The sequence below is a fragment of the Maylandia zebra genome, linkage group LG7 (assembly GCF_041146795.1).
Source record: "Maylandia zebra isolate NMK-2024a linkage group LG7, Mzebra_GT3a, whole genome shotgun sequence".
NCBI classification, from domain to species: Eukaryota; Metazoa; Chordata; class Actinopteri; order Cichliformes; family Cichlidae; genus Maylandia; species Maylandia zebra.
In genome coordinates this window covers 14087208-14114492 of record NC_135173.1, presented here as the reverse complement: position 1 = coordinate 14114492, position 27285 = coordinate 14087208, and the positions used below count along the sequence as shown (strand labels likewise).

The 27285-nt window shown below is 40.2% G+C and overlaps 2 protein-coding genes across 3 annotated transcripts; one reads left to right on the top strand and one right to left on the bottom strand.

The window, feature by feature from the left end:
• Positions 1-121: 121 nt before the first annotated feature.
• On the top strand, positions 122-3116 carry LOC101478685 (ras-related protein Rab-8B). Its single transcript, XM_004553130.2, has 8 exons — positions 122-386; positions 927-987; positions 1091-1151; positions 1247-1324; positions 1474-1563; positions 1677-1742; positions 1835-1885; positions 1981-3116. The coding sequence occupies exons 1-8, from the start codon at positions 263-265 to the stop codon at positions 2071-2073; spliced, it is 624 nt and encodes a 207-aa protein (XP_004553187.1). The 5' UTR covers positions 122-262; the 3' UTR covers positions 2074-3116.
• Positions 2666-23143, bottom strand: trpm1b (transient receptor potential cation channel, subfamily M, member 1b). Of its 2 annotated transcripts, none has more exons than XM_012919645.3 (27): positions 22263-23143; positions 14712-14788; positions 13831-14026; positions 13330-13543; positions 12897-13021; positions 12644-12815; positions 12143-12317; positions 11928-12051; positions 10336-10408; positions 10104-10204; positions 9435-9611; positions 9202-9336; positions 9032-9082; positions 8774-8914; positions 8650-8679; positions 8262-8554; positions 7915-8143; positions 7697-7828; positions 7477-7608; positions 7260-7388; positions 6914-7165; positions 6627-6819; positions 5955-5975; positions 5730-5874; positions 5428-5633; positions 4804-4936; positions 2666-4718 (listed from the first exon to the last, which is right to left on the bottom strand). In XM_012919645.3, the coding sequence occupies exons 1-27, from the start codon at positions 22320-22322 to the stop codon at positions 3374-3376; spliced, it is 5061 nt and encodes a 1686-aa protein (XP_012775099.1). In that variant the 5' UTR covers positions 22323-23143; the 3' UTR covers positions 2666-3373. The 2 variants fall into 2 exon arrangements, with proteins under 2 accessions (XP_012775099.1, XP_004553188.1); XM_004553131.4 differs by having other exon boundaries at positions 6645-6819; positions 22263-23142.
• Positions 23144-27285: the final 4142 nt, after the last annotated feature.

Below are 27285 nucleotides of genomic sequence, written 5' to 3'. Positions count from 1 at the left end.
AAGAAATCAAAAGTACCAGGGGCATTAGGAGCATTTCCAAAACTGGAAGTCTGTGTCCAGAAGTGATGGTTAAAATCTAATTGTCCCTTTAAACTACAAAGCCCCACAATGCCAAGCGGGAACTGACGTCACATTTCTCGGCACCGGGCTGTCGCTAGTCTGCCCGGGTCTGCAACAGACAGCTGAGGGGTTTCCAGACGGGGGATCCCAGCTTCATTGCGGCCTTATAATATCGAAACGCAGAAGTCTGAAGTTTATTTCAATGGCGAAAACGTACGATTATCTCTTTAAACTCTTGCTTATCGGAGACAGCGGAGTCGGCAAGACATGTCTGCTGTTCAGATTCAGCGAGGACTCCTTCAATACCACCTTCATATCTACAATAGGTGAGTATTCTGCTGACGCCCCCCAAGGATAAATCTAATAAAACGAATGCCGGCATCCACATAGTCTTGCGTTTTACTGCATTGATCTGTCAGTAATAGAAGCTAGTGGATTTTTTCATGAAAGTAAGGAGAAGGACAAACGACCTAAAAGGGAAATAACTGCATATGAACCAGACAATAGGAGTGTGAGACTAATGGATAATGCTATTCTGTCCTTGAAGACTCGGATGCCCTAGCAGGGTTAAATACAGAATGAAATCAAAGCCACAGTCAAGACTTTTGACTTCTGTTACACTGTAGCCTTTATGCTGAAAACAGTATTGTGATAATTATGTTATAAACCTGATCGGCGCTGCAAATTTACACTGCAGCTATTTCTGCTTATTCCTCAAAATATGTTCCTCTAAAACGTGACACGAGATCACATTTTACCATTAATTGCAGAAATGCCTGGTTTCCTGTGTATGTGAGGCATGTGACAAACTGGATAGTGTAAGGTAACCGATTAAGCTTACGTGGCTCTTACTTGCTTTAATACAGGAATAGACTTCAAAATCAGGACAATAGAGCTGGATGGAAAGAGAGTCAAACTTCAGATATGGTATGTGTAATTTGACTGAGCTTTTTCCCTTTTTTTTATTGGAAAGTCTGACTGACCTGCACTTTAACCTGCTGCCTGTGTTGTTGATTTGATGTGTAATTAGGGATACTGCGGGCCAGGAGAGGTTTCGCACCATCACTACAGCATACTATAGAGGAGCAATGGTTAGCTTTTTATTTCTCACCATGTTGCTATATATCTACCTTACCCTTGCACGTCGGGGTTCATAAATTGTTATTATTATTATTTTCCTTCCCAGGGTATCATGCTGGTCTATGACATCTGCAATGAGAAGTCCTTTGAGAACATAAAAAACTGGATTAGAAATATTGAAGAAGTGAGTTCCAAATTTAGTTATATTATTAGTATTTTTTTGCAATTTAAATTCTGTGATTGTTAATTATAAGTAAATTATAGTTGTTTTTAATACTCATAGTATCATACTTTAAATAACCATAAATAATGAGTCTTATTTAATTCTGCCAGCATGCCTCGTCTGATGTGGAGAAGATGATCCTGGGCAACAAATGCGACATGACTGACAGGAGACAGGTGTCTAAAGACAGAGGTGAAAAAGTGAGTCTGAAGCTAGTCGTTACCAAAAAGCAAGCATCAAGCTAATTCAGTTGAAGTTATTGCAATTTTCAGCGTTTGGCATAAATATAAATCTATGTTTTTATTTCACCTAGCTGGCTATTGATTATGGAGTTAAATTCTTGGAAACCAGTGCAAAGTCTGGCTTGAATGTTGAAGAGGTAAGCTGGATGTTTTACCCTTTACCATAAAGCATGACTTACACACAGTATATGGATGTGTAATATTTATTTTGTCTTTTATGTCACACAAGGCTTTTTATACCATGGGAAGAGACATACTGCATAATCTGAGCTCAAAGTCGGTAAGTTGAAGAAAGTTTCATTAATTAGTCGCTATCCCGTACTTTGTGTCACAGTCTGTATTTACATTTCTTCACCGTCAACTCTTTTCTTGTAGACTGACAACAGTGCTGGAGGATCAGGCAAACCGGTCAAGATCACAGAGAAAAAGTCGAAGAGAATTAAATTCTTCAAGTGCTCGCTCCTCTAAGCTGCTCACGTATGTGGCGTGACATTGGTGTTTTGGAGGGTTTCCGCCTTTTGGCCTTCCTCGCTGCGGAGGCGGCCGTGGTCATATAATCATGGGGCCTTATTGCCAGCTGGACTTACAGGTTCAGGGGAGGCTGAGATGCTACCCTGATCTGCTGACCAGACGAGGATCAATGACGAACGAGGCTTTATATGTGTTCATGCAAAAAGACTGATGCATGAATATCAGCAGTGGTTTGTAGCTCACCCTGCAGTGCCTGCTGACTGTGGACATGTCTGTAGGATGTCTTAAAAAATATCTGTTACAAATATTGGTCTCATAAATGGTAAATGAAGTATTTCATACAACGTAGCATCATTTTATACGCCCTACCTATTGTTACATTTACTATGACGATGCTGTAAGATAATCATACGGAGTTTCAGAATTGGTTGTAATTGTGTGAATTCATATATGTTAAGATTGTGGTATCCAGTGTTAATGCCATCATTTCTAATTGCACATGTGTGCCTATTTAAAGTCACAGTATTGCAATAGAAAGACAAAAATATGTAAAGAAAAAATAGCAACAACAAAAGAAAAAACAACCTACTGTTTTTTTACTTATTTTTAATAGAACCTTTATTTGTACAGGGTTCTGTGTCAAAACAAAGCTGTGAAAGAGTTTGTTTCTTGGAAGCTTGTACTTAATACATATTGTTACACGGTTGTCAGTATTTGCATGAAAGCTGTAGGGAGACCTCAGACTATTAAGCACACAGTATCTGAAATAGAAAATGTTTACAGACAGTATTTGAAAAATGTTGAGCATATATAGGAAGTGAAAGTTTTTGCTGTTCACATATTTTGTGTGTAATCACAAGTAGCAGTTGTGTTCTTGCTTTTATTTCCTCTTGAGATTGTAGACACAGAGCACTTTCCCTTCACGCGTCCAATATGAAAACACAACGACTGGAGAAAGCTGTAATGTGAATGATAGTCCTTGTAAACTACTGTATGTTACATCAGTGAAGAGTAAAAATGGAAAAGAAAGTAGATCTTTATGGGAATGTTGATTTTTTTTTTATACACAACTACACTGCATGGTTGAAAATGTTTAAAAAAAAGAAAGAAACTCTGGTAAAGCTTTTTTCCCCCCGTTATTGTCATTTTGTTTGTATCTTTGTATCAGAAACTCACTTAGTAATGATTTCTGATGGCAGGCTACATGTCCACTACTTTAATCATGGCTTTCTGTTTATCTTCTTGCTATTTTTTCCACTTCATGCTGGTTTATTTTCTCTTTTTAAGGCTCTCATTTTTACTCCTGGACATCGTCTTCCTTCTTCCCTACATCTGATTTTGTTTCCTCATCTGCCTGTCCAAAAGTTGACACCTTTCTGCTTTCGTTAAGGACTCTCTCGCTGCTAGATGCAGCTAGCTGCTTGCTAACCATCATGGACTTGGCTCTCCTGTCGCTTGCGTTCCAAGTCTGTGATCTGTGAGAGGGTAAATATTTTTCATCAGCAGCTGTCAGATACTCTGTGGTGTTCGAGAGGTTTCTCTTGATCGTTTTTGGATCCTCTGGAGTTTCTGTTCCTGGAAGAGTCCTCGTACTTTCTGTAGGAATTGCCTCAGTCTGAGTTTGATATTGCTGGGTGAGTGTTCTGACTGTTGATACTTTAGGCATTTGACCCAAAGTGGTAGGATGCACCTGATACGCTAAATTTGATGGCCACTGATTTGGAGTTTTATTAATGTGCTCTACCAGTGACCTGTACTCTGCAGTTTGCATCATATCATCACCAGCCTCAGCTGGAGTGTAGAGGATGCTGCTCATAGCCCTCTTCTTAGTGATGGGAGAAGTCTGGCTTTGGTTTTCAGTAGGGATGTACCTCAGAGATTTAGTCCTCTTTGGCGAAGAGGAGTTTCCTAGCAGACTCTGGACTTTGTCTATGGGCTCAGGAGCTTTCTGTGGTTCATCAGGGGGGTTCATAATGATGGTGCTCATAGACCTCCTCTTTGTCAAAGGAGAAATGAATTGGTCTTCAATTGGATAGTGTTTCAACGATTTTGTCCTTTTTGGAGGGGACAAAGGCCTCAGTCTGTTTTTGTCTGGTAGTCTGTCTAGAAACATCGTGCTGCCTTGTTTTATGTTTGTTATTGTTTCTTGACTTGATGTTGCAGAAGAGGGCCTTTGTTCACACGGAGATATGAGAATATCTACAACTGAGCTTGGCGGAGGTCTCTCGAAACCTCCGGACTCTGAGCTCTGACCACCTTCCTTGGTGTTGAGAGTGCACATACTTGAGGCTTGCCGCAGACTCCGCTGTCTTTCTAGGCCGGTTTTTGTTGTGTCTTCTGTGTCCTTCTGCCTGGATGCAAACTCTTCCATATCCATGTGGAAACGGTAAAGACTGTAACCGTCAGCACTGTTAATACTGCCTTGGCGAAGGAGATTGGAAGGGTCGCACACCGATGAGTTTCGCGAATAGGTTCGAGTCAGCTCTAACCTGTCCACACCTGCAAGCTTTTCAAGGGCGGTTGCCATACGTCCATGGAGCTCCTCCAGCTGGGCCAGACGCAGATCCACCGTCTGCAGGGAGGCCTTCATCGTGTTCTCCCTCTCATTTACCTCTTCCAGACGCATTGACATATTCTCAACTCTGCCAAGAAGAGTTGAGAGAAAAATAGTTTTTATGGAAACAGGAACCAATTTGAAATATTTGAACTACTTTTAAAAGTTTGTACCTCTCTGAAGTAACCTTGATGCGTTCGTCACTGGAAGACTGTTGCTCGTCCTCTTTCTCTCTGAAATATTCCTCGACACACTGTTCTTCAAACTCGTACAGGAATTTTAGCTCCTCTGGATTCAGCCTGAGCTCTGAAGAAAACACATGACAGCAATTTTTGTTAAAAAAATCAGTTCCAGCAGTTTCTTCATGTTTATAGGCTACAGAATCATGAAATTAATATTTTGATGTGGTTTAAACGCTTAGTGTGTATTATTAACCACTGAAAAACTGCATAAACTCTTTACCCTCATAAAGATGGCATTTGAAAACCTCACCTGTATCCTTAGTGATGAATTTTAACACCACAGTGTATATCAATAAAGATGTGGTTTGTCGACCATTAGAATAGTTTCTGTTTTTTATAGGTATTTGCATAGACAGAGACCATCCCCACTAACTTCTGATGCACACACACATACATTTTGTTCTACAAGCACGCCTGAAATTTGATAGAAACGGCTCAATTTAGAAGGCAGTTTCAAAGGATACTCCTAGGAGGCTTTCAAGGGGTAAAGAGTTAATTGCACTTAAGTATTAAGTATAATGATAAAATTGTTTTGGTTTAAAAAAGGAGACTAACTGAGGCCACGGTCTTTCTCATCTAGCTCTCCCTCCTGTTTCTTCCTGGCACATCGCTTGAACATTCTGTTGAAGAGGATATAGAGGTGGCTGAGGATGATGAGAGGTGGCGGTAAAATGGGACGGTCATGGAAAGTCATGATCAGCTGATATCTCTGGAACTTCCACACTTGGTTGGAAATTGACTTGACTTCAAAGAAGGTGTTGCTGTGGGACAGGACATGCAGACCAGTGAGTAAAAACTGTAAGAGGAGATATTTTCTTAGAAACAATAGAACAAGTAGACATTGGAAGTATAGTTACTTGAAGACCGCAATGAGCAAGTTGACCAGAAGAATGTTTGCTACGAGAAGGTAACAGGCCATAATGGCAGGTGTGAGCCAGGCACCGGGGATACATGGGGGGAGTTTCTTCCCATCCTCATCATATAAATGTTCACCACATGGAGCTGCAAGAATGGGAGATTAAAGTTATACATTTATATAGACTTTAATGTAAATAATTAGAATACCATTCATGATGACTTACGGTTGATTTCCATTGCATAGACTTGGAAAAATCCCCGAAAACCACAGTTCCGCAGGGAAATGGAGAAAGCGTTAAAATCAATAGACATAAGACTTTTATGTCATATTTCTGTCAAGGTCAAGCTGTTTTGCTTTAAAGGGTGGACTGGTCTTATCAAATTGTTCATTGCACTTTTAAAAGTACTCAAACATACCTAGTTGCATACTTTATATCCTTGACATATTTTACATTTTTACATTTTTTTATACAACCTTGTTCATAAAATTAAAAATGAATGAAGACAAACATCCGAATTTCAGTATCAATTAGACCACATGTTTAACAGCACCTTCCAGAAAAGGTTCAATACCATCTTCAATATCATTTCTAATTGAGGCTTTTTAAATAGTTGCTTGTTGCCTTCACCTTGACAGAAGAAACATTAACAGGAGAAGAAAAACTTGGAGGCAGATGATCATGACAGAGGAGATGACATACAGGCATCTATTCTGCTCTTAAGCAGTGAAACATTGTGTTGTACTGAATGTATGTATTGTAGTAAGTGCTATTCCAAATGTGCCAGCAGAGGGAGACAGAGTATGTCAAAGTGTGTGACATTGCTAAGACAGATTTTAAAACAGAGAAATAATGCAGTACTGATCATCTGCCCAGAATCAGGAAACAGAATCTTACTATGAATTCTAGTCTTACGGTCTATCGAGTCTGCAAAAACCTCCCCATAGATCATCCAATAAGGCATGTAGAAAATGTTTCTGGCCAGGCGCCATGTTGGCTCCTCATCTGGATGAAGTATGGCTTGTCGAGCCACTCCGAAGCTCATAAGCACCACCAGCATGATCACCACAAAGTACATCATATCAATCATCTGAAAGGAATCAAACAAAGAGAACATGCAAGCTCAGTGTGTTCTCTTTCTTTTTGTGTGTGTGCATGCCATCTGTGATTCGTTGAACTATTACCATTTTCCCTATCATCATCACATAAGGTCCCAGGTATTTGTTGACTCCAAAGATGTCCAATACACGAATGTACCAGAAGATGATGTCTATACAGTAGATAACCCTGCCATAGCCCATGTACGGTTCAGGCTGTAGCCGTAGCATTAGCCCCAGAAGGAACGTGGATATGGCAACCAGGTCTGTGATGTTCCAGTACTCCTCCATCCACACACTTATCTTTTGTTTCAGCTTCCCTGGTTCTGACATCAGAATCTAGACACCAGGATTAGGAGATCACACAGTATTCATTACAAGCCCATAAAACCGCTTGGAATTTAAGATATTCCGACTCTGTAAAGGCTCATACCTGTCGGACTTTTTCAGTGCCAAGTGTGAGGATGTATGCTATGACCATCCACTCTTGTATAGATGGCCATCGCTCCATTTTCACCAGGATAATGTAGTTGTACAGCATCAGATAGCCCAGATAGGAGATCTGTCAAAACAATAAGGTCATAAAGCTGTTTGTTGTTGTTGGCGGTCATTTTTGAAATGCATGCTTCACGCATCAGAAGGGAACTTACTGTGTTAAACCAGAATTTGGTGAAAGGTGCATTATAAAACTCAAAGAATCTTTTGCCAACTGGGATTTTATGGATTTTGGTGCTATCCTCTTCTTCGTCTCCTTTTCGGGAAGTTGCATCAGTGTTGGCATCCTGCAGCATCACAGCAAACAGCAAGCTTACAATCATTCACCCTTAAATTAGGCATATGTCTAATAAAAAAAAAAGTATGAACAAGGACCTTGCTGGATTTTGTGTCATCATCTTTGTCCTTTCCCTCTTCTTTGCGTGCAGGTGCCTGATAAGAGGCATCGTCTCCAAGGCGGAAGTCCAACAGCAGAATCAGAGGAGGGAAGATGATTCCCAGAATAACCTGAGTGAGATAATCATTTTTCAAGTATTTCCGCTAATAACATTCTTCTTGTAAATATTATTGTTTTAGAATTTTTTTAAGTTAACCTTCAGGCCCGGGCTTTTTCCAATCCTCAAGCAGCCCATCCACATATCAGTGAGCAACATCTGGCTGCAGGTGTGAGCGATGAAGTCACGTTGCTTAGCAGCCACAGCCAGCTTCAGACAGGTGGAGTTACTCCAGTTAACCAGCTCATATGTTAGGAGTTTCATGGCCACCTGTTCATCGTGCTTGTAGGACTGGTCCAATACTTCGTAGGCCAGTTGTCCAAATTCTCTGTGAGAGGGACACAACAACAATTATTTCTATATAGCACTTATCAAAGTAGTTTAAAGCAAGTAGAAAAAGACATACATCGTTACAGAAAGTATAAAAAGCATTCTGCATCACTCACTTGGAGTTGTTTTCCAGATCTTGGGAGATATCATCCACCAGTTCACTCTCAGAGCACTCATGAGCCATGGCCTTATACAGTTTACAAGCCACTAAAGCCTTTGCCATAGCCTCTTCGCCACGCTGCCAGAGAAATAGTGCCATCTTCTGGCGCTTCATCAGCACCCCCCACAGCATCAGCTCGTGGAAGGGATACTTGAATCGACAGACTTCAGGGTCATCCACATCAATTTCCACCTCCTCCTCTTTCTTCTTTTTGGCCTTTTTCTTGCCTTTTGACCTAGGTTCATCATCCTAACAAAAACAAAACAACAACAGCTAGATAGATTGTGCTTCTGTGTGGGTTTGATTAGTTAAACTATTTTAGTTGTTGCGAAAGAAAACCCTACCTCCATTCCTAGAAGCTTCAGAGCTTTGGGCTGCAAGAAGAGAACAAAGCGTTGCAATTAATATAAAATCTTACTTAATATGATGACAAACCACTGTCATTTATTTCCTTCCATCCATGCGTACCCTTTTTAGTCCATATAGATTATTGTAGAGGTTACGGAAAGCTTTCCTGGTGTAATTGCTTCTGTAAGCTCCGCCCATGAGGTATTCCAGCACAAGACCAATATCAATCAAAGTAATTTGATAATCTGGAGGAAGGTTTCCCTGCAGAAGTCATATATAAGAAAGCACGACCTTAACTGCTTTAAAATAATATTGAACCTGAAATAAACTGAAATGATTCTGCTGAATGTTTATTGTTATAAGCAAAGACTGTCTTACCTTTTTGACATCCCTAACCACAGCGTGCAGGGTATTTGCCGGGCCAAGTTTCTGAAAGATGTGAGAACAAGAAGGAGAAGTAGGTTCTGTATATTTTTATCCATCAAAACTCTGTGAATTAATTTTTTTTTCCCTTTTGCTGGTGTTGCTCAGCATTGTAGAACTCTCACCGTGTTGTATAACTCTTCCAGCCTGGGAATGGTGAGGAAGTGGTGAATGTTGACTCCATTCTCGAGGAGCAGTTTGACAAAGTCCACTCTGTCCAGCACCAGAGCATCCATCATAGCCTGCTCCAGTGAGTTCACCTGATAGAATAGATATATAATATAATTATTTTCTCTATGTTCACTCTGTTGTCTCATATTTCCACATGTAACATTTGCATAAACTTCATTATTCCTACCCAGCGAATCAACTCCAACTTCCTTGGATCTGTTTCCTCTGGTGGTTCAGGTTTTGCCTTTCCCTTCCCTTTCCCCTTCTTGACCCGAGTCTTGCTGCGAGGAGCGCTCGCAGGGCTCCTCTGTTTCTCCTGAGACGGGGCTGCAGTGGTTGTAGTGTTGGCAATAGCACCAGCAGGCTGACCGAGTAATAATAGAAAAAAATATCAAACATCAATTTCTACTATGCCTCTAACTTGATCATATCAGTTGCCAGTTTTTGTGTTTGAGTGATATGACACAATTTATGTTTGCTTATATATGTATTTGCATGTGAGGTGTGTTTTTTTCCAGCAAGAACTGATATCACCAAGCTGAAAACTCTCCTTTGGTCTTCAGTCAATTCTTTTCACAATTTCTTCATCTCATAAATTCACTCTCCGTGGATACCTGCTGATTGCTTTGGGGTTTCACATCACACTTGTGTAGGCTGCTTCTTTCAGCAGATGAATTTGAAGCATTTGCAAATGCGTCATTCTAAACTTTCATCAACTCTGTTTCACACTTTTTTCTTTCTTTTTTTTATTGGATTTTCAAAAACAAATTATTTCCTTCAGTCTTGAATCCATGTAGTCACAAAGCACTGATGTGAAATGAATAATTTACACTGTTCAAAAGTGAGGAACACTCACTGGCAAATTGTGTCCGTAAACAAAGATGTGATTTCGTGCGATATCCACTCTGTTCCAGGCCAGAGCCAAACTGAGCTGGTCTGCTGCTGATGCGTTCGTTCCTGATGCAAGAAAAAAGACGGAGACGTGACGAGAGCCGGCATGTGTGGCACGTCGTAAGAGAATCTATTGGAAATATACAAGGAGGCAAGCTTCGAGTGGGATAACCACTGGTGTTGGTGTCTGATGATACCTTTTAACAAAGCAGTAAGGATGGCCATTTCTATATCCTGTTGTCCCTCAGACCCCATTCGAAAAACTGTAATCTATATGTGAGAATAAAAAAGGAAGCGAGGGAATGTTACACTGTAATAATTGATAACTGATAACAAACTACACAGATGAAATGATTGATGAAAGAATGAATTTTTGCCACTGATTTTCAGCAGGGCTTCTTTCTCCAGCACCCTGTGGCTGACCTTTCGAGCGCAAACAGCCAATTTAATCGTCAGACACGGCGATAGCGCTTGCCTTGTTACAGACTTGATATCAAATGAAATTACGCTGACGGGTCTGTCACATGCGCAGCCATGGTGAATGGGATTAGATTGGCACGCATATGTGGCACGGTGCCAGAGTTTTTCCAGCGCCGGCCTCAGGATGCGTTAATAATGAGCAGTCTGCATCAGTATGAACACTGAACACTTTTGTTTCTCTTTCAGGAAGCTGCAGGCTGCCTTGTTTGTGTGCGTGCGGACACTTTTATGATATTAATTTTATAATTCGGTTAAATGTTGCATCCTGGTGTTACATCACAGCAAAATGTAGCCCTCTAAATCAGTGTTTTTATCTGCCCAGGCCAGATGTTCACATTGGATGCACTTAGGATGAAAGGATTATGTGTGGACTAGACAGTGACACTGATTCACCTGTAGATTAGTTACCGCCCTTTAGTTTAAGATTTATACATAAAGAGCTCAGACGACTTGGTTGTTCTGCCGCTTTGTCTCGATAGAGAATCAAGGAAAACTAAATAGTGTTTAATAAAAAAACAGTACAATTCAGTATGATCTTTCAAAAAGCATTTTAAGTTGCTTATGTGAGTGTTTTGGAGCATTAGGCAGTCTAATACGTCTGGGATTGAGAGTTTCAGAGTGAAGTGGTAAACTGATAGCACTCTGGGGACTGAAAGCCTGCGGAGTGGATAGAGCAACCTGGCTGAGGATTAGGGAGCTGGATCCTCTCCTCCATCTGTGTGCTGTATGCTTCCTGTGAGTAGATGAAGTACGAGCTAAGCAGTTGATAGTGTGTGTTGATCTTTTCCTCTCAAATGTATAGATTATAGAGATTATATAGCGTTACAAACTGTTTATCACATCAATTATGCCTTCGGGAATCTGCAAGAGATGCACAAATGCTGCTGCTACTTAGGCATTCATCTTGAAGAATTACTCTCAGCTCTGGGTTTTTTTTTCTTTTTTTTTGCTGAAAACCTTTACCAGGTGTGTGCTGAACTGAGTTGGAGTACATACCACCATTTGACAGCTACGCACTTGCATGCGTCCTTAACAGTTAATAATATCCTACAGTAAAGCTGTAAAAGTCCCGGATTACGATATAACGCACATGACCACAAAAGAAGGTGAAATGACATGCAGGTAGCGGGGATTATGTTTATTCAGTATGTTAATGGACATACACAAATGAGTGGAGTGGCGATGAATGACGATGGAGACCAGATGCTTCACAACTCAAAAATATTTATTGATTGACACAGACATGTTGCTTTAAAAATACATGGCTTCACTCCTACAATGGTTTCACTCACTTTGTTCCTCTACTTACCAATTCCCTTTTTTTCATGCACTCCATTACCATGAGCAGGATCTGCTGCGACTGGCTTTTGCTATAATTGAATGTCTTCTGAATAGTCACTAAAAGCTGGTCTCTGACATCGTCATTAACCAGGCTGCATGACAGGATAAAAAAAGCACATCTTTGTTTTTGGTTTTTTTAAAGGATTGATATCAGTGTAAAAGGCAAATCAACTGAAACCTCACCCTCCATCCTCTGAGAACTTGTGCGCAAAGGAAATGATGTCAGAAGCACGGCCGCTGCCATCGCACACCACCACAGGGATGGGGGGCTCATCTCTCAGACTCTCCAGGGCAATGGAGATAACGTTGGGACCTCCCTCTACTATTAAACACACCAGAGGAACCCCCTGACCCAAACCTGGAATGAATAGAGAGAAATAATCATTTGTTCCATCCTTTCTTTTCTCTGTAAAACAGTCTGAGAGTGAAATGATGAAGCTTATGTTGTGCTACGATGCCATGTGTGAACAGACAAACCAGAGGAAGGAGGAAGTGACGTCAATGGTGACAGCTGAGCATCCCTTTGCTGTCCCTGCCTTATCCAAGTTCCAGGCATAGGATGACAAAGGGAAGCCCACATGTCACAGAGGAGCTCTCCATCCATGTGTCCAACAAGATTCTAGCTCACATATGCACATCACAGTGGGCAGATTATTTAAAAATTCAGCACACTAAACAACTTACGAGTATTGATCTTCTGCAGAGAGATGTGCTTCTCCAGCAGTCTACGGAGTTTGACCTCAGAGCCGTACTTCCCGCAGGTTCCGTTGTCTGTGAGGATGAAGTGGGAATGGCTGTTGTTGAGCACAGCCAGCTTGCTCAGTGGGTTTGCCATCGTCTGATAGGGTCTTGTTACCTGGAAAAAGTTACAAGAAGAGACATTACTTTGAAAGGTCTTCTTTTTAAGGAGACCACATGCTGGTGCAAATGTCCTTACATCTTTTCCAATGAGGTCTTCTTTGTTTTCAAGGATCCCCCATGGAGCAATCCCTATAGCACACACCTTTCCACGTGACTTAGAGGAATGGTCCTTTAAGGCATCTCCAACATGGCGGATGACCCCTAAGTTAAAATTGGCAAAATAGAGCAATACAAATAAAGCTCTTTTGTGATGGGGCTGAATTATGGAGCATAATGTGGTAATATTGCAGTAACCTCACGCAATATCCATCATTTGCAATGAATTTTTCCACTAAAGCTCTAATTATAGTGCCTAAACCTGTGACAATGGATTAGTCAAATCTCCCCCAGGAAATTGCAGAGTAGTGTTACGTAATAACAATTTGGAGCAAAGGTAATCTTCTAATGTCACAAGCTGATTGTTATTAAGTGAACATTAAAAGCATTATACTAAACCATCAGCGTCCTACCTGTGTTAACTCCACCCGTGAAGATCCAGGCTCCAGTTGTGACGGCCGCTTTAATCAGGCCTTTGCCAAACACTTGTTTGAGTTTGGGCTGGAGGTCAAAGTTCTGGAGACCCCCGTGTACAGAGATGAGCAAGGTGGGCAGCTCCAACTGCCAGTCCTTTACCATCAAATGCAGTAGGTTGTCAGGCTTGGTGTCGTATGAAACCCGGATATACTAGAAAAAACAAAGTTGAGAGGTTAATTATCACTTTTTTCTAGCTACGTCGTGTGCGTTAAGTACAGTTTAAAAACTCTAAAGCTCCTTGACACTGCATCGTATCCACTCACTTCTCTGATGTGAGAGAACTAACGGTATAAAAATGTGAGTAAATAATATTCCTTTACAAAGGAAAGGTCCCCACACTTTAAGATTCTACTTTAATGATTACATTCTGTTTTTAAGGCACTGCTTGTATCCACAGGATCGAAGATTGAAGCAGAACCTTTTTGACTGAGACTCACCATGGCTTTGTTGATGAATCCTCCTCCTTGGAACTCAATGATGCCAAAGGCGTCCGTCGGGTACGTCCTGGTGTGCTTGATCACACTCCATTTATCCTTTGGGGTATCAATCTGAACCAGCTGGTGGGTTTCCTCTAAGGAGTTGGCACCGGGAGGGATGGCCACGTGCTGTGTTGTCAGCTGACCACAGGCACATCTAGACAGATCAGAGGGTGTGAACTGCAACTTGAAGAAGCCAGTAAGACACACCTTGCACACATACTTTCATTGCTCTACCCATTTCTGGCAGACAAAGGGCTCACTGCCTGGCTGCTCTAGCAGCCCTGGAGTTTTCGCCGTGACTTACAGACGCATTGTTTAAATCCTGATAAATGCGGGATAGGCTGAAGTCAAGGGTGTCATGATTTCAGAAATTAATTAATTAATAAGAAAAATATTTGTCAGTTAATATAGACCCGAATGCCAGCTTCAAATGCTATTATATTATTTACAGGATATTATTTATATAACCACCACTGTCATAACTCACACAGCCCATTTAACAAGAAAAATGTACACTGATGCATGTGATCTAATTCTTAATGTTTTCAGCTTTTTTACTTTTTAACATAATTTAATGGATATTAATTTGCATATGGAAAGCATTTTTTTTTAAAAACAACAACAACAATACATTTTATAAAAATATGCTAAAATACACTCTAAGAAAAATGAACATTGCATGAATTTGCTTCAAGCTAGAAAAAAACCTGTTGTAATTCTGGAATAATGATGTGGATAAAACAGCATACCTGCACTTGCAATCTGAGGACTTATATTTCTGACTTGTAATTTTTTTAAAGTACAATTTCAGGGTAAATTTCAAGAATTGAAGTAACTACCTGGTTGGGTCTTTGCTGGGAAATATGTGTATACATTCTCTTTTAAGAAAGGTCCTCTCAATCCATACTTTCTGTGCCTGGGAAGACAAAAAGAAACATAACAAAAGTGTTATGCAAAAGCCGTTTTCCAAAGAATCCAGAAGTTGTACTTGATATGCACAAAGACATGAGCATGGTGAAGGAGCTGTGGCACTAAAATCATGCATGCTCTGTCATTTCTCATGTTATTGCGCCACAGCTGATGCTGGTAAAATTGCCTCCATTGTTTGTTCAAGTTTCATAAGCAGCCAGTGAAAAGCACAAAAGTACTATTCCCCCACACTTTGTCAAATCCTGTTCTGATTGCTTTCTGATCTTTTTCCAGTTGCCGATCAAAAATAACCAGAGTTCAAGGCGAAGGTTCTCAGAGGGCTATTGTTGACGGTGGAAGCCCAATTAACACCGAATCAGGGGAAGCAAAGCTTTCCAAGAAATCACCAGGAAGTGGGGTTGAAAACAGAATTTGAACCCTTGACAGCATTATTATGTAAAAACAAATTAAAAATCTGTTTAAACTTTACCAGTAAGCCTGAGGTCAGATGAGTAAGGATGAAAGACCTTATATAAACCTCACTGAAGTCTTGTGATGATCACAAGTAGCCATAACACAGAACAGTTACTGTTCTCGCCCTGTTTTTCTGCTCAAATGACCCCCTTTGAGAGCAGCTGGACCGCAAAACCACAGACTTTCCCGGAGTGTCTACTCGCCTCCGCTTTAAGAAAAAGGGAAACCTTTGCATTTATTTATTTTTGTTTTTTTGCCTGTGCAGATGTCATATGATCCAAACCAAAAATATACACGAATGCAAATAGATGCATGTATTACTTTTAATCTGTTTTTATTGCATGTATGCCATTTTCTATTATGACTGTTTTCCACCAGTAATTCTTCGTGGGGGTTTTTAACGCTTGTTTTTCAGTTCAACACTACTACTGTATACATTTGGTATAAATTGTTTAAAATTATACAAATACATAGATATCAGCCTTACATATATTATCTGCTGTTACTACAGTGCTCTTTCAAGAATGATGTTTTGGCGCAGCTTCAAAACAACTACTTTTTATTTAGCATGGGTTTTTGTAAAAAATGTTCCCATCTTTATTTCTCAGTGTCATCATGCATCAATAAGCACCTAGACGTCCCTCAGTGCTGCCTGCTCACATTTACCTCATCTGAACTCACTTTTCACGGTCTGCAATTAATACAACATCGGCCGCTGCTTGGTAAAATCCTAATAATGCAACTAAATAAAGTTTTTAAAGGGTTTCGACTCACGTACAATCCTCTTGACGGAGCTTCGAGGTCCTAGTGCTGCTGGAAATTAAGGCTAGGGAGTGCAGGGGAGCCAGAGCTTTCTCCTGGTGCTGCACTCCCAGTGAAGTGGCCTCATTGAATCCCACAGGACATGAAACTTCTTCACTTTATGAGGGCCAGTTAATATGATGAGCATGTGAGCAGGGTCTTTGTTCACCCAAGTCTCATGACTCCAGTTCAAGGTAATCCTTTTGGGAGTCCCATGACCCTTTCTCCATGCCCAGAGGGTATTTTCATCATTCGCTTGAACAAGGCACAATAAATCTACTTTGATAACCGGCTCCTAATCTCCCAATTTGTGTAAAACTCCTTTCTTTGTGCTCGCTTCACAGTTTAGAAAAACTTCGCCAGTGTGAGATGATGGAGAAGAGCGACTAACCTAAAAGTACTGCAGCCTCGTTCAGAGGGTCCCCAACTTCTCGTTTGAAAATTTTCACCCCCTCCAAGTACTTTGATTTCAACCCAATTTGCATAATTGAGAGAATTGGATGCAGGCATTCTTTTGGAAGGCGCCTTGTTAAGACATGACTGGTCTCCAGTTGGGGGTCAGTCAGTGCTAATTGCAGTTAATCTTTATTTCCACCCACTATGTATTTGTGGAGAGAAAGAAAAGGCAGCAGTCCAGATATTCAGTATTCCCTTAATCTTCCTGTTTAATGTCAGGTATGTTAATTTGATCTACATTTGAAAACACCCTTTTTTCATAAAAAAAAGAGACTCCCAGTGCCCTTTTGTTATCATATTTATCCTCCTGTTTGGGTATTTAATAAAAACAGTCGTCAAGTTATAAAGGGATTGCAGATGCATTCCTAATAACTAGAGATGGAGCGAACTGGCACTAAGTAGCAGACGTCTGCTTAAAGCCTTTCTCATGTGAATGATTTGATAAGCACTCCTTTTATGGTTGAAGTGAGCAGTTTTAGCTCCAGTAAAAAAAAAACAGCAGAGGCTGGTGGTAGATGACAGAAAGACAAAGAGAGAATCCTAGCATCCCCCTCCAGTTTCCCACTTTTCTTCGTGCTCCAGTAAAAAACGCACGTGGGCCAATGTTAATTATAGCCGGACAAAACAAAGCGCATTTCCAGAAGGGTTTGGCCAGTGTGACGCAGTTATTTCAGCTTACTTAAACTCATTAACCACAGCAATTAAAACCAAAATCCAGTCAGCAACCAGCTGGCTCGTTAAGAGCTGCCTTTGAGCACTTAACAAAGAAAAAAACAACAACAAAAAAAAACATTTTAAAAAACTCTTGAAGAATGAGATAATGCAGGATCTGATTGTGTCACACCAAGCAAATTAACAGGACTTAAGACAAGCCTGAGAACAATCAACAACATTCATTCCAACATGCAGACTTTGGAAAATTAGTGCTTAAAACAAAAGACAGCTATATGAGACGGAAATTTAAAAAAATATATTTATTATTAGCCGTACTGATGCAGTGTTTTCCTGTCAAACTTTGACCATGCTTAGCACTTTAATACAATGCATTGGACATCGGAGCAACAATGTGTATACAAAGGTCACATTCACAGTATACCATACATTCATTCCTTTTTATACTGGAATCACATGGTCCTGGTCTCCTGACCCACAGCTTAGCAACAACTTGACCACAGCTAATTTGTTCCAGTAAAGCTTTAATTACACTACGCAGTCCCAAAGGCTCATATAGAGAAGGTATAATGATGACTTTATATCTGTATGTGGATACCTGACTGGCAGCACATGTTTGGTTAAATTCTGTAGCTATATCAGTTGAAAATCAACGTGTCAGATATTCACAATATTGCAGTAACAATGGAATTCATACAACAAAAGCTTTGTGAGCACAAGTGAAAGAAAGGATTTTGGGTTCCTATAAGGAATGTGATGTTACCCGGGTTGAAGATCAAAGCAACTAATTGCTCCTCATTGGTATTGAATAGCTATGCTAGTTAGAGCTTGATGCATTGTGACAGGAAGAAAACCCATGTAGGCTCTGTTAACTGTCTAAAAAAAAAGCGTTTCAGACTCATGGTAAACCACATGGGCTGAATATAAAGCTGCCTTTTACTTGTTTTTACTCGAGGAGAAAAGATATTTCGTCAAAGTGGCACACTCCACTTCCAGGGTCTGGATGGGCAAATTTGCATTAACTGTGCAGCAAACTGTTTTCAGTCAGCCCTGCTTGTAAATGCACTCTTTGTCCTCCTGAGTTGAAAAATCCAGTTAGCCATCACGAGTCCAACATGTCACTGATTATCCCCGAGATTTGAGGGAGTCATAAGACATGTTTTAAGGCTGCTGTTTTTCACTTTTTTCCCTAAAGCAGTCTGACTGAAATAGAGACCAAAATCAAGGAATCGCAATAAAGTTAGGGCATCCTAAAAAACTAGCGACATCTGAAATCTTTCTGTTGTGAAAGTGAAGGAACTTACTCATTATGGCTACAACAGTTTAAGTAACGTAATAATTATCAATCACGCAACTAAAAAATAACCAGGTTACCCAACAATTTTAAGGATTACAAGGGTTCATTTATAAGCCTTACTCTACATACATAGCAGCCTCAACAGATGTTACAGGGATTCGACACCCTGATGAATTCATGATTTGAACTACTTACAAAGAAATGAGCTGAATGCAATTTCAGTTGTAGATGTATGTTAAGAGTAAACGATAACTTTTCAACTAAACAAAAGAGAAAAAAATTGTTGTCGTTTGAAATAAATGTGCATTTCTGTTTATTTGGGTCAAGTATGCCAAGTTTTTCATTGGCAACAATTTAGGGATTAACAGTCACCAAGCCAGTATCCACAGTGGATTGCACTATTGTGTGGATTATAAATATACCTGGGCCCCTAAGCAGTCCCTAACCTCATCACCAAGGCCAAAGAGCTCTGGGTTGACCAGTACAAAAGCTGCAATGGGCTAATGGATCACCAAGGCAAGGCAAGGCAAGGCAAGTTTATTTGTATAGCACAATTCAACAACAAGGCGATTCAAAGTGCTTTACAGAGACATTAGAAACAAAAACAAATAAAAAGCATGATTTAAAATTGATTAAAACAAGCAAACAAACAAACTAATTAACAAACAAACAAAACAGTATATAAAATCAAAACAGATAAAATCAGAACAGTAGATAAAATCAGTAGTTAAATGTAAGTTTTGAAATTTAAGCTTAAAAGTGTGGATTTGGTGCTTTATTCAAATGCAGCTGAGAACAGGTGAGTCTTCAGCCTGGATTTAAATAAACTGAGTGTTTCAGCTGATCTGAGGCTTTCTGGGAGTTTGTTCCAGATATAAGGAGCATAAAAGCTGAATGCAGCTTCTCCGTGTCTGGTTCTGACTCTGGGAACTGATAAAAGACCAGATCCAGATGACTGGAAGGTTCATACTGGGTCAGGAGGTCACTGATGTATTTTGGTCCTAAACCATTCAGAGCTTTATAGGCCAGCATCAGAACTTTAAAGTCTATCCTCTGACGGACAGGCAGCCAGTGTAAAGACCTCAGAGCTGGACTGATGTGGTCCACTTTTTTGGTCTTAGTGAGGACTCGAGCAGCAGAGTTCTGAATGAGCTGTAGTTGTCTGACTGATTTTTTAGGTAGACCTGTAAAGATGCTGTTACAGTAATCAAGCCTACTAAAGATGAATGCATGGACTAGTTTTTCCAGGTCCTGTTGAGACATCAGATCTTTTATCCTTGATATATTCTTGAGGTGATAGTAAGCTGACTTTGTTATTGTCTTAATGTGTTTTTCTAAGTTTAGGTCTGCATCCATCACTACACCCAAATTTCTCGCCTGGTTTGTGGTTTTTAGGTGTATAGATTGAAGTCACCAGTAAGCATCTTGGTGACACATTGACAACTGTTGGTGTGATTATTCTCACATTTAAGACACGCAAAATTACAGTCAGTCACTCTCAGTCTGGTGCTCCACCCATGATCTTGTCTCATGCAGAATTAATGACCATAAGGAGGGCAAGGCATGACTCCCAACACTGCATGGGAAAATGCAGACGGGACCACAGTCACCACCTTTGTTAGGAAATAAAACTTTTTGGAACAACTTCATTCAGAGTGTCTTAAGGGAAAAAATGCTGACTTTGACACCAAGAGCATCATCCCTACTGTCACACGTGGCAGTGAAAGCATTAAACTTTGGTGGTGTTTTCCCATCAGTAGTACAAGATAACTTTATTGCAGTTTATTGCATTTATTGCAACCTCATATACTCGAGCATTAGGAAAAGATCTGAAGAGAAGAGTGGTCGAATATATCTACAGAGACTGTGCTTGCCAACAACGGTTATTCCACCAAGTACTAAATCTTGTGCTCCAAGGAGATCAAATGCTTTCCGTCACTAAAATTCACATTATTTTGTAGCCATTATAGGATGATTTTGTCATTAAAATTTATCTTAGAGTTATTCTGAATTTATCAGCTGCCATATAAATTAAAAACTTTGTTTTTATGTGAGTGCTGTTTCTGTTGTTTCTGCATGTTTTTGCCTTGAGAGGGATGTATTCAAAGAATTTCTTTTTTGCTTTGACCATATCTTTTGTAATAGTCTTTTGGTGTGCGCTTAAATAAATGCCATTTAATTTCATCAGAGGCGAACAACTGACTGTGAAGGGTGGTTGGGTGACTCATACATCACAATCTCATATGAGGTGCAAACCCAGAGTGAATCTGGTAGGATATACAGATTCAGATTTTTACTGGTTGTTGCAGTTTTTATTACTAATGTTTAGTGTCTGAGTACAAACTCATCAAAAATTAGTCACCCCCGTTAACCTGCGGAGAATTCATGAATATTTCTTTTCAGTATTTTCTAGTGATTACTGTTTTTTATTTAACTAGACATAGATGGAGATGAATACTTTGCTAATTTCATCTAATTTATCAGGTAATATTTTGTGAACACATCTATCTAAATGTGTTCTCTGTTGGAGGTTTTCAACACACTTTACGTTTAAGGTGCTCTCTGGTGACTAGAGGCCAGCGTTCACCATGATTTCAGCTTTATGATATGATCAGCAATGATACTCAGGTAGGGTCTGGTATTTAAGTGATGCTCATTTGCTACTAAGGAGCCCTAAGTGTACCAAGAAATTATCCCCCACACCATTACACCACCACCACCAGCCGCAGCAGCCTGAACATCATGCTTTTATGTTGTTTAGACCAGACTCTGACCCTGCCATCTGAATGTTAAAACAGAAATCGAGACTCATCGGACTAGGCAACATCTTTTCAATCTTCTGTGGTCAGATTGTGAGAATTGTAGCTTCTTTTTCTATCCTTAGCTGAGCACTCACCAATAGTCTTGTGTGGCATCAACAACACATTGTTACCCAGAGAAAAGCTGCTCGATGGATAATTTCTCTTTTTAGGATCATTCTCTGTGAACCATAATGATGATTGTTTGGGAAAAATCCCCGTGAATCAGCAGTTTCTGAAATACCTAGACCAGCCTGTCTGGCACAACCATGCCACAATCAATGTAGTTATTTAATCCGACTTTCTCCTTCATTTAAATTTAAATTGAATTATATTTGTCCTTAAAAATTCTGTGCTCATGAGCCTACACAAAAATAGTGCAAACTCTCTTAATTTGCAGTTCACATGCTCTTCTTCTGGGATATGTTGCTCAAATATTAGGAAGAGAAATGTATGAATGATTACATATTTTTGCTTTCAGGGTCTTTTAAATACTTTTTTAAAAGACTTTACAAAGATATAAAAGTCAGTGGTTATCAAAGCTGGGTCATTAGGATTGAAGACTGTACTGGAGAATGTGGCTGCAGTTTTAAATAGCACTCAACTTTTAAAGGCTGGTATATGAGCAGCAGTTCTTAGAGACTTTATGCTAAAGAGAAAACCTCTAAAATGATTGGACGAGAAGGGCTGAGGCTAGATGACAGTGTTGGCACCATGTTGCATATCCTTAAAGTGATGACTTGAGTAATCATACAGTTTGTGTTTGCAAAAAGTTTGCTAAAAAGCTAAGATAAACTTCCTTTTCTTGAGAACAACATCATTTATAAAAGTTCCATTAATAATAGATTACAATTCAATTTTAAAAAATCCTTTAAAACATTTTTTTAATCCTAATTAAAATCCCAGAGTGGAAAAACGTCTGAAAGGTAATAAAAATTAATAGCTGTTGAATGTGACATTGATGCCTGCACACTTCATCTTACCTTCTGCGAGTCAGATGTGCTGCGTTTGAGGGAGGATCTTTTAAAGGTGCCAGTGTCCATGCTGAAGACTTAACTCAAGAGAGGAACCCTTGGAGAGTGGCGACAGGTCAGGGGACGCCAGCAACGTCAACATTAGAGACAGACAGAAACACTCAAGAGCCACTACAGCACCAGGTGATGGCACCAAGCCCTGGATTTACACTTTAAAACTATTTTGCTTCACCTTCAGTAAAGGTTTCAATGCTTCTCTCTCCTCTATGCGGCTTATTCCCGACTGACAAGACAGAGATCCCTGCCAGGGATATAAATCACTCGATGACACACTTGACACATAGACCCTTTTCCACTGCCGAACATCCCATAATCAGGCTTAATGCAGCCAGCTCTTACGAAGCCTCAGAGTCTAATGGATAGAGATTTAATAAATGGTTATTGAAGGTAAATCTACTTTGGCACACCACAACCCCCCAAAAAGGCTTAGAGAGAGATTGTGCAAGCTGTGAAGCTAAAGTTAGCCAACAGAAAGCCAAAAGATATCCCACCAGATGAGATCTGACAAGGGAGACAAGAGGGTGCCATCAGGGTGCAAAAACATAGGTATGCATAAGCAGAGAGTACTTAGACTCATTAAGAAATAATAAACAGAAGGAAGGATAAAAATTCTTGAGTGTTTTTTATATTTGGGGATCTGAATAAAACAACACATTTAATCTCTCAGCATCTTACATGTAGGTTTTCCCACCACATTAAGTAGTTGTGCAACACATGTGGAGCAGCTTGTTTCATAGTATTAGTAAGAGTTTGACCTCTTACTAATACTAGTCTGCAGAGGGTCCCGGTGATGTGGAAGACATCATGCCTCGTCCCTGTACCAAAGACGCCTCGTCCCAGTGGCCCCCAGGATTACAGGCCCGTGGCACTGACCTCCCACATCATGAAGACCCTGGAAAGGCTCATCCTGGACCAGCTGCGACCCATAGTAAGACCACATCTGGATCCCCTTCAGTTCGCTTATCAGCCTCGTCTCGGAACAGAGGACGCCATCATCTACCTGCTCAATCGTGTCTACACCCATCTGGACCAGCCGGCGAGCACTGTGAGGGTCATGTTTTTTGACTTTTCCAGTGCTTTCAACACCATCAGGCCGACCCTCCTGGGTGATAAGTTAGCAGCGATGCAGGTGGATGCTTCTCTGGTGTCCTGGATTGTTGATTACCTGACAGGAAGACCACAATATGTACGTCTCCCACAGTGTGTGTCTGACAAGGCGATTAGCAACACAGGGGCACCACAGGGGACTGTCCTCTCCCCCTTCCTCTTCACCCTCTACACCACAGACTTCAGCCACTGCACAGAGACCTGCCATCTTCAGAAGTTTTCTGATGACTCTGCGGTGGTTGGATGCATCAGCAGGGATGATGAGACAGAGTACCGGGCTGTGGTCGACTCCTTTGTCACGTGGTGTGAGCAGAATCATCTGCAGCTCAACGTGGCAAAGACCAAGGAACTGATCGTGGACTTCAGGAAGACCAGGAAACACTTGACCCCTGTTTCAATCCAGGGGGTCAGTGTTGACATTGTGGAGGACTATAAATACCTTGGAGTACACATTGACAATAAACTGGACTGGGCTAAAAACACCACAGCACTTTACAGGAAGGGCCAGAGTCGTCTCTATTTTTTGAGGCGACTGAGGTCCTTCAGCATCTGCCAGAAAATGCTGAGGATTTTCTATGAGTCTGTTGTGGCCAGTGCGATCCTCTATGCTGTTGCATGCTGGGGGAGCAGGCTGAGGGTCGCAGATGCCAACAGACTTAATAAACTGATCCGTAAGGCCAGCAATGTTGTGGGGATGGAGCTGGACTCCCTCAAGGTGGTGTCGGAGAGGCGGATGCTGTCCAAGATAAAGACAATGTTGGATAACACCTCCCACCCACTCCATGACATGCTGGTCAGTCACAGGAGCACGTTCAGTGAGAGACTGAGATTACCGAAAAGCACCACTGAACGACACAGGAAATCATTCCTGCCTGTGGCCATCTCCCTGTACAACGCATCCACTTAACACACTGTTTGCTGCTACAGCTACACATGTTTCTTTTCCAACTATTTATTTATAAGTGACTTATGTATGTATGTATGTATATATATGTATATATTGTACTATTCTTAGTTAGCGTATTGTCTGTCTTGTCTTAATGTTGGTTTAAAATGGAGCACTGTAACAAAAAATAATTTCCCCCAGGGATCAATAAAGTATTCTGATTCTGATTCTGATTATATAAGACTTTAAAAATTAATGGAAATTCAAACTATCACTTGTCAGCACTATAAAAAACACTGCATTTAGCTTACCCCGAGCAAATATTTTTTGGGTATTCATTAAAATGGCTAAAAATATGGACAACAAAATCAAAAGCCTTTAGGTCTTATACAGAATCCAACACTTCAACACCTGCTCTGCTGATGTAATGTGATGATGACTTGTAATGTTTGTTGTCTGCACTTTTTTTGTAGCAAAAACAAAACAAAAAAAGTCGACTTTGTTATAGACGGTCTGAAAGTCAAACCCAAGAGAAACCAGTTTAGGAGCATGAATTTCATGTCCAGCACCTCCCTCTGCTGGACACTAAATAGAACAGTTTTAAGGGTGATAAATAAGTAAAGGATTACCAAGCTCACCAAGATTTGAAAGTGGCAAGAAATGATGCACACAGGCTGGATGTAACAGTCTGTGTAACTCAATGTTTGCCTTACAGTAAAATAAGCTGTTAATGTAAAAAAAAAAAAAACAACAACAACAACAACAGCCCTGTCACAGTGAAGTGGCCTCCCACAGAGACACATTGCAACACAGGAAACTGCAACGAGTGTGAGTGAAGTAATGAGCTACCTAATCAGCTAATCCAAAGTATGCACGCACCAAGCATCTGCTTTACTCTTACAACTATGAGCTTTGGGAAACAACTGTACCTTGCGGTGTCAGTGAAGACAGCTGGATGACTTCATCAGGTCATAATCTCAAACAATAAACATGAACCTTGAATGAATGGTTACTTTTTCTCTGCTCGACTCCAGCCATGTGTCTAGGTGCTGTCTGCCTCTTAGAATGGATTATGTGTAATTTCTCCTTGTAAGCAGACACAAATGAGCTTTATCTTCTCCTGGTGGCTTTGTATTGGCCAGTGTGGGGAGATTATTTGTCTCCGAGAGAAGTTATAGCACTGAATGGAGCAGAAGAAAGAAGGAATGATGAAAGACCCCAAACCAGATATATTACTTAGACATGCGACTGGTGTCAGACAGAACTCCAAATAAACAACTAATTTTGATATCTGGGATTCTTTAAATTGATTTTTTAAACTATTAGTTTCTTTAAATCAGAGGTTCCCTAAACATACATGCAAGCTTTTACAAAACCTAACAGAAAAATTTCAACTTTAATAATAAGACTCTTCCACTGCTTTGATTGGATGAAAAAAAGAAAATAAAAATAGATATTCTGTTGCACAGCACAACTTAAAAGTGTGTGTTGAAAAAATTCTGTAGTCAATCACTATCTAATCTAAAGACCCATATATGCTTTTTTAGAACTTGATAATGTTGCAGTTGATGATTACTCAGTTGCATCACAATTAGACTACGGTACTATGGACCTCGTGGGTTTCCCCTGCACGACCCTAGAAGAGTGTCAACAAGATGCTGATACTATTCAAAGTAAATCCAACTTGAGAAGAAAACAAATAATGTGATGAAATTTCAATACATTCTCTGATCATTTTAATCTAACAAGCAACAGTTAGATATGTATTACATTTCTCTGCAGCAACCAGGTGCCAGCTTTAGCCACAAGAGGGCACTCTGATCCCTCGTATAGGCACAACAACAGAGTTCAAAGTGGTCAAGGTGGTTATCACTTTAATTGGGTCAAATGTTTTTGTTTATTTCTTTGTATGTTTTATATATCAGACCCATCAATACAACCAAAATCATGGGACGAAAGGAAGCATTAGTTCCATCTATGCCAGAGCTAACTTTCTCCTCAGACCCCCCCTCTCAGCAAACACACAATGAGTGAAAGGGTATAAAATATTTGGGAACTGTGTTTGAATCTAACACAAATGTTAATGTTATAAAGACACTCACTGACAGTATGACCCATGCAAACTTGGCTTTTATGGTATAGCAAGGATGCTGAAGTGTGCTTTAAATTACCGCGTATATTTCAAATATTTGACATTTTTCTTTTATTTCCTGGGGTAATTATATTTCTGGGCCCCCCCCCAAAAAAAAAAAAAAAGCTGTGTGCAAAGAGTTATTACAATAGGTTTAAAAAGTGGCACAGTTATATATAAAACACAAGCTCATTATGTCCTGATGTAATGAGTTTTTGATTAAATTTCATCTCACAAAACATATACAGGAAAGTTTTGCCTTATTCCTAAGACTATCAAATCAGTAAAAAAGAGAGATACCCTGATTTTGTAATACAAAGATAAATACATATAAGTATACATACAGCAAACATGTCCACTTTCTAGTGTGTGTTGTATAATCCCTGTTGATCGTGTAAAACCTGTCCTCACTTCCCATTAAGTGTCATGTGAGGGGTAAAGAAAACATGCTACACATTTGACGTTTCGTGTGCCAACTGCCTCAGATCAGGCTCAATGTACCTTCAGTTGTTTTACTTGATAATTTGTAAATGTCTCATGTGACTAATCTCATCACTTAAGCCAGATGGCATGAGGCCAGCAGCGGTAAAGAAGGTTAGGGTGAAACTGCTTCCACATGTGATTTTCTGGAAGGAGACACCACTTAAAGAAGAAGAGAGGTTTCACTTTGAAGACTTCAGCTGTGGAAGTCGCTCTTTCTTCCTAAACGTGCTTACTACCCCCAGCAAGGAAACCCAAACATTTTCATGCACGGAAGAAGAGTTCTGCAGAAACCTGTGGGTTTAAAACACTAAACAAAGCCAACCTGCCTCTCCTTCCTCTTGTGTCTGCCTTTCCGTGTTTTTGTT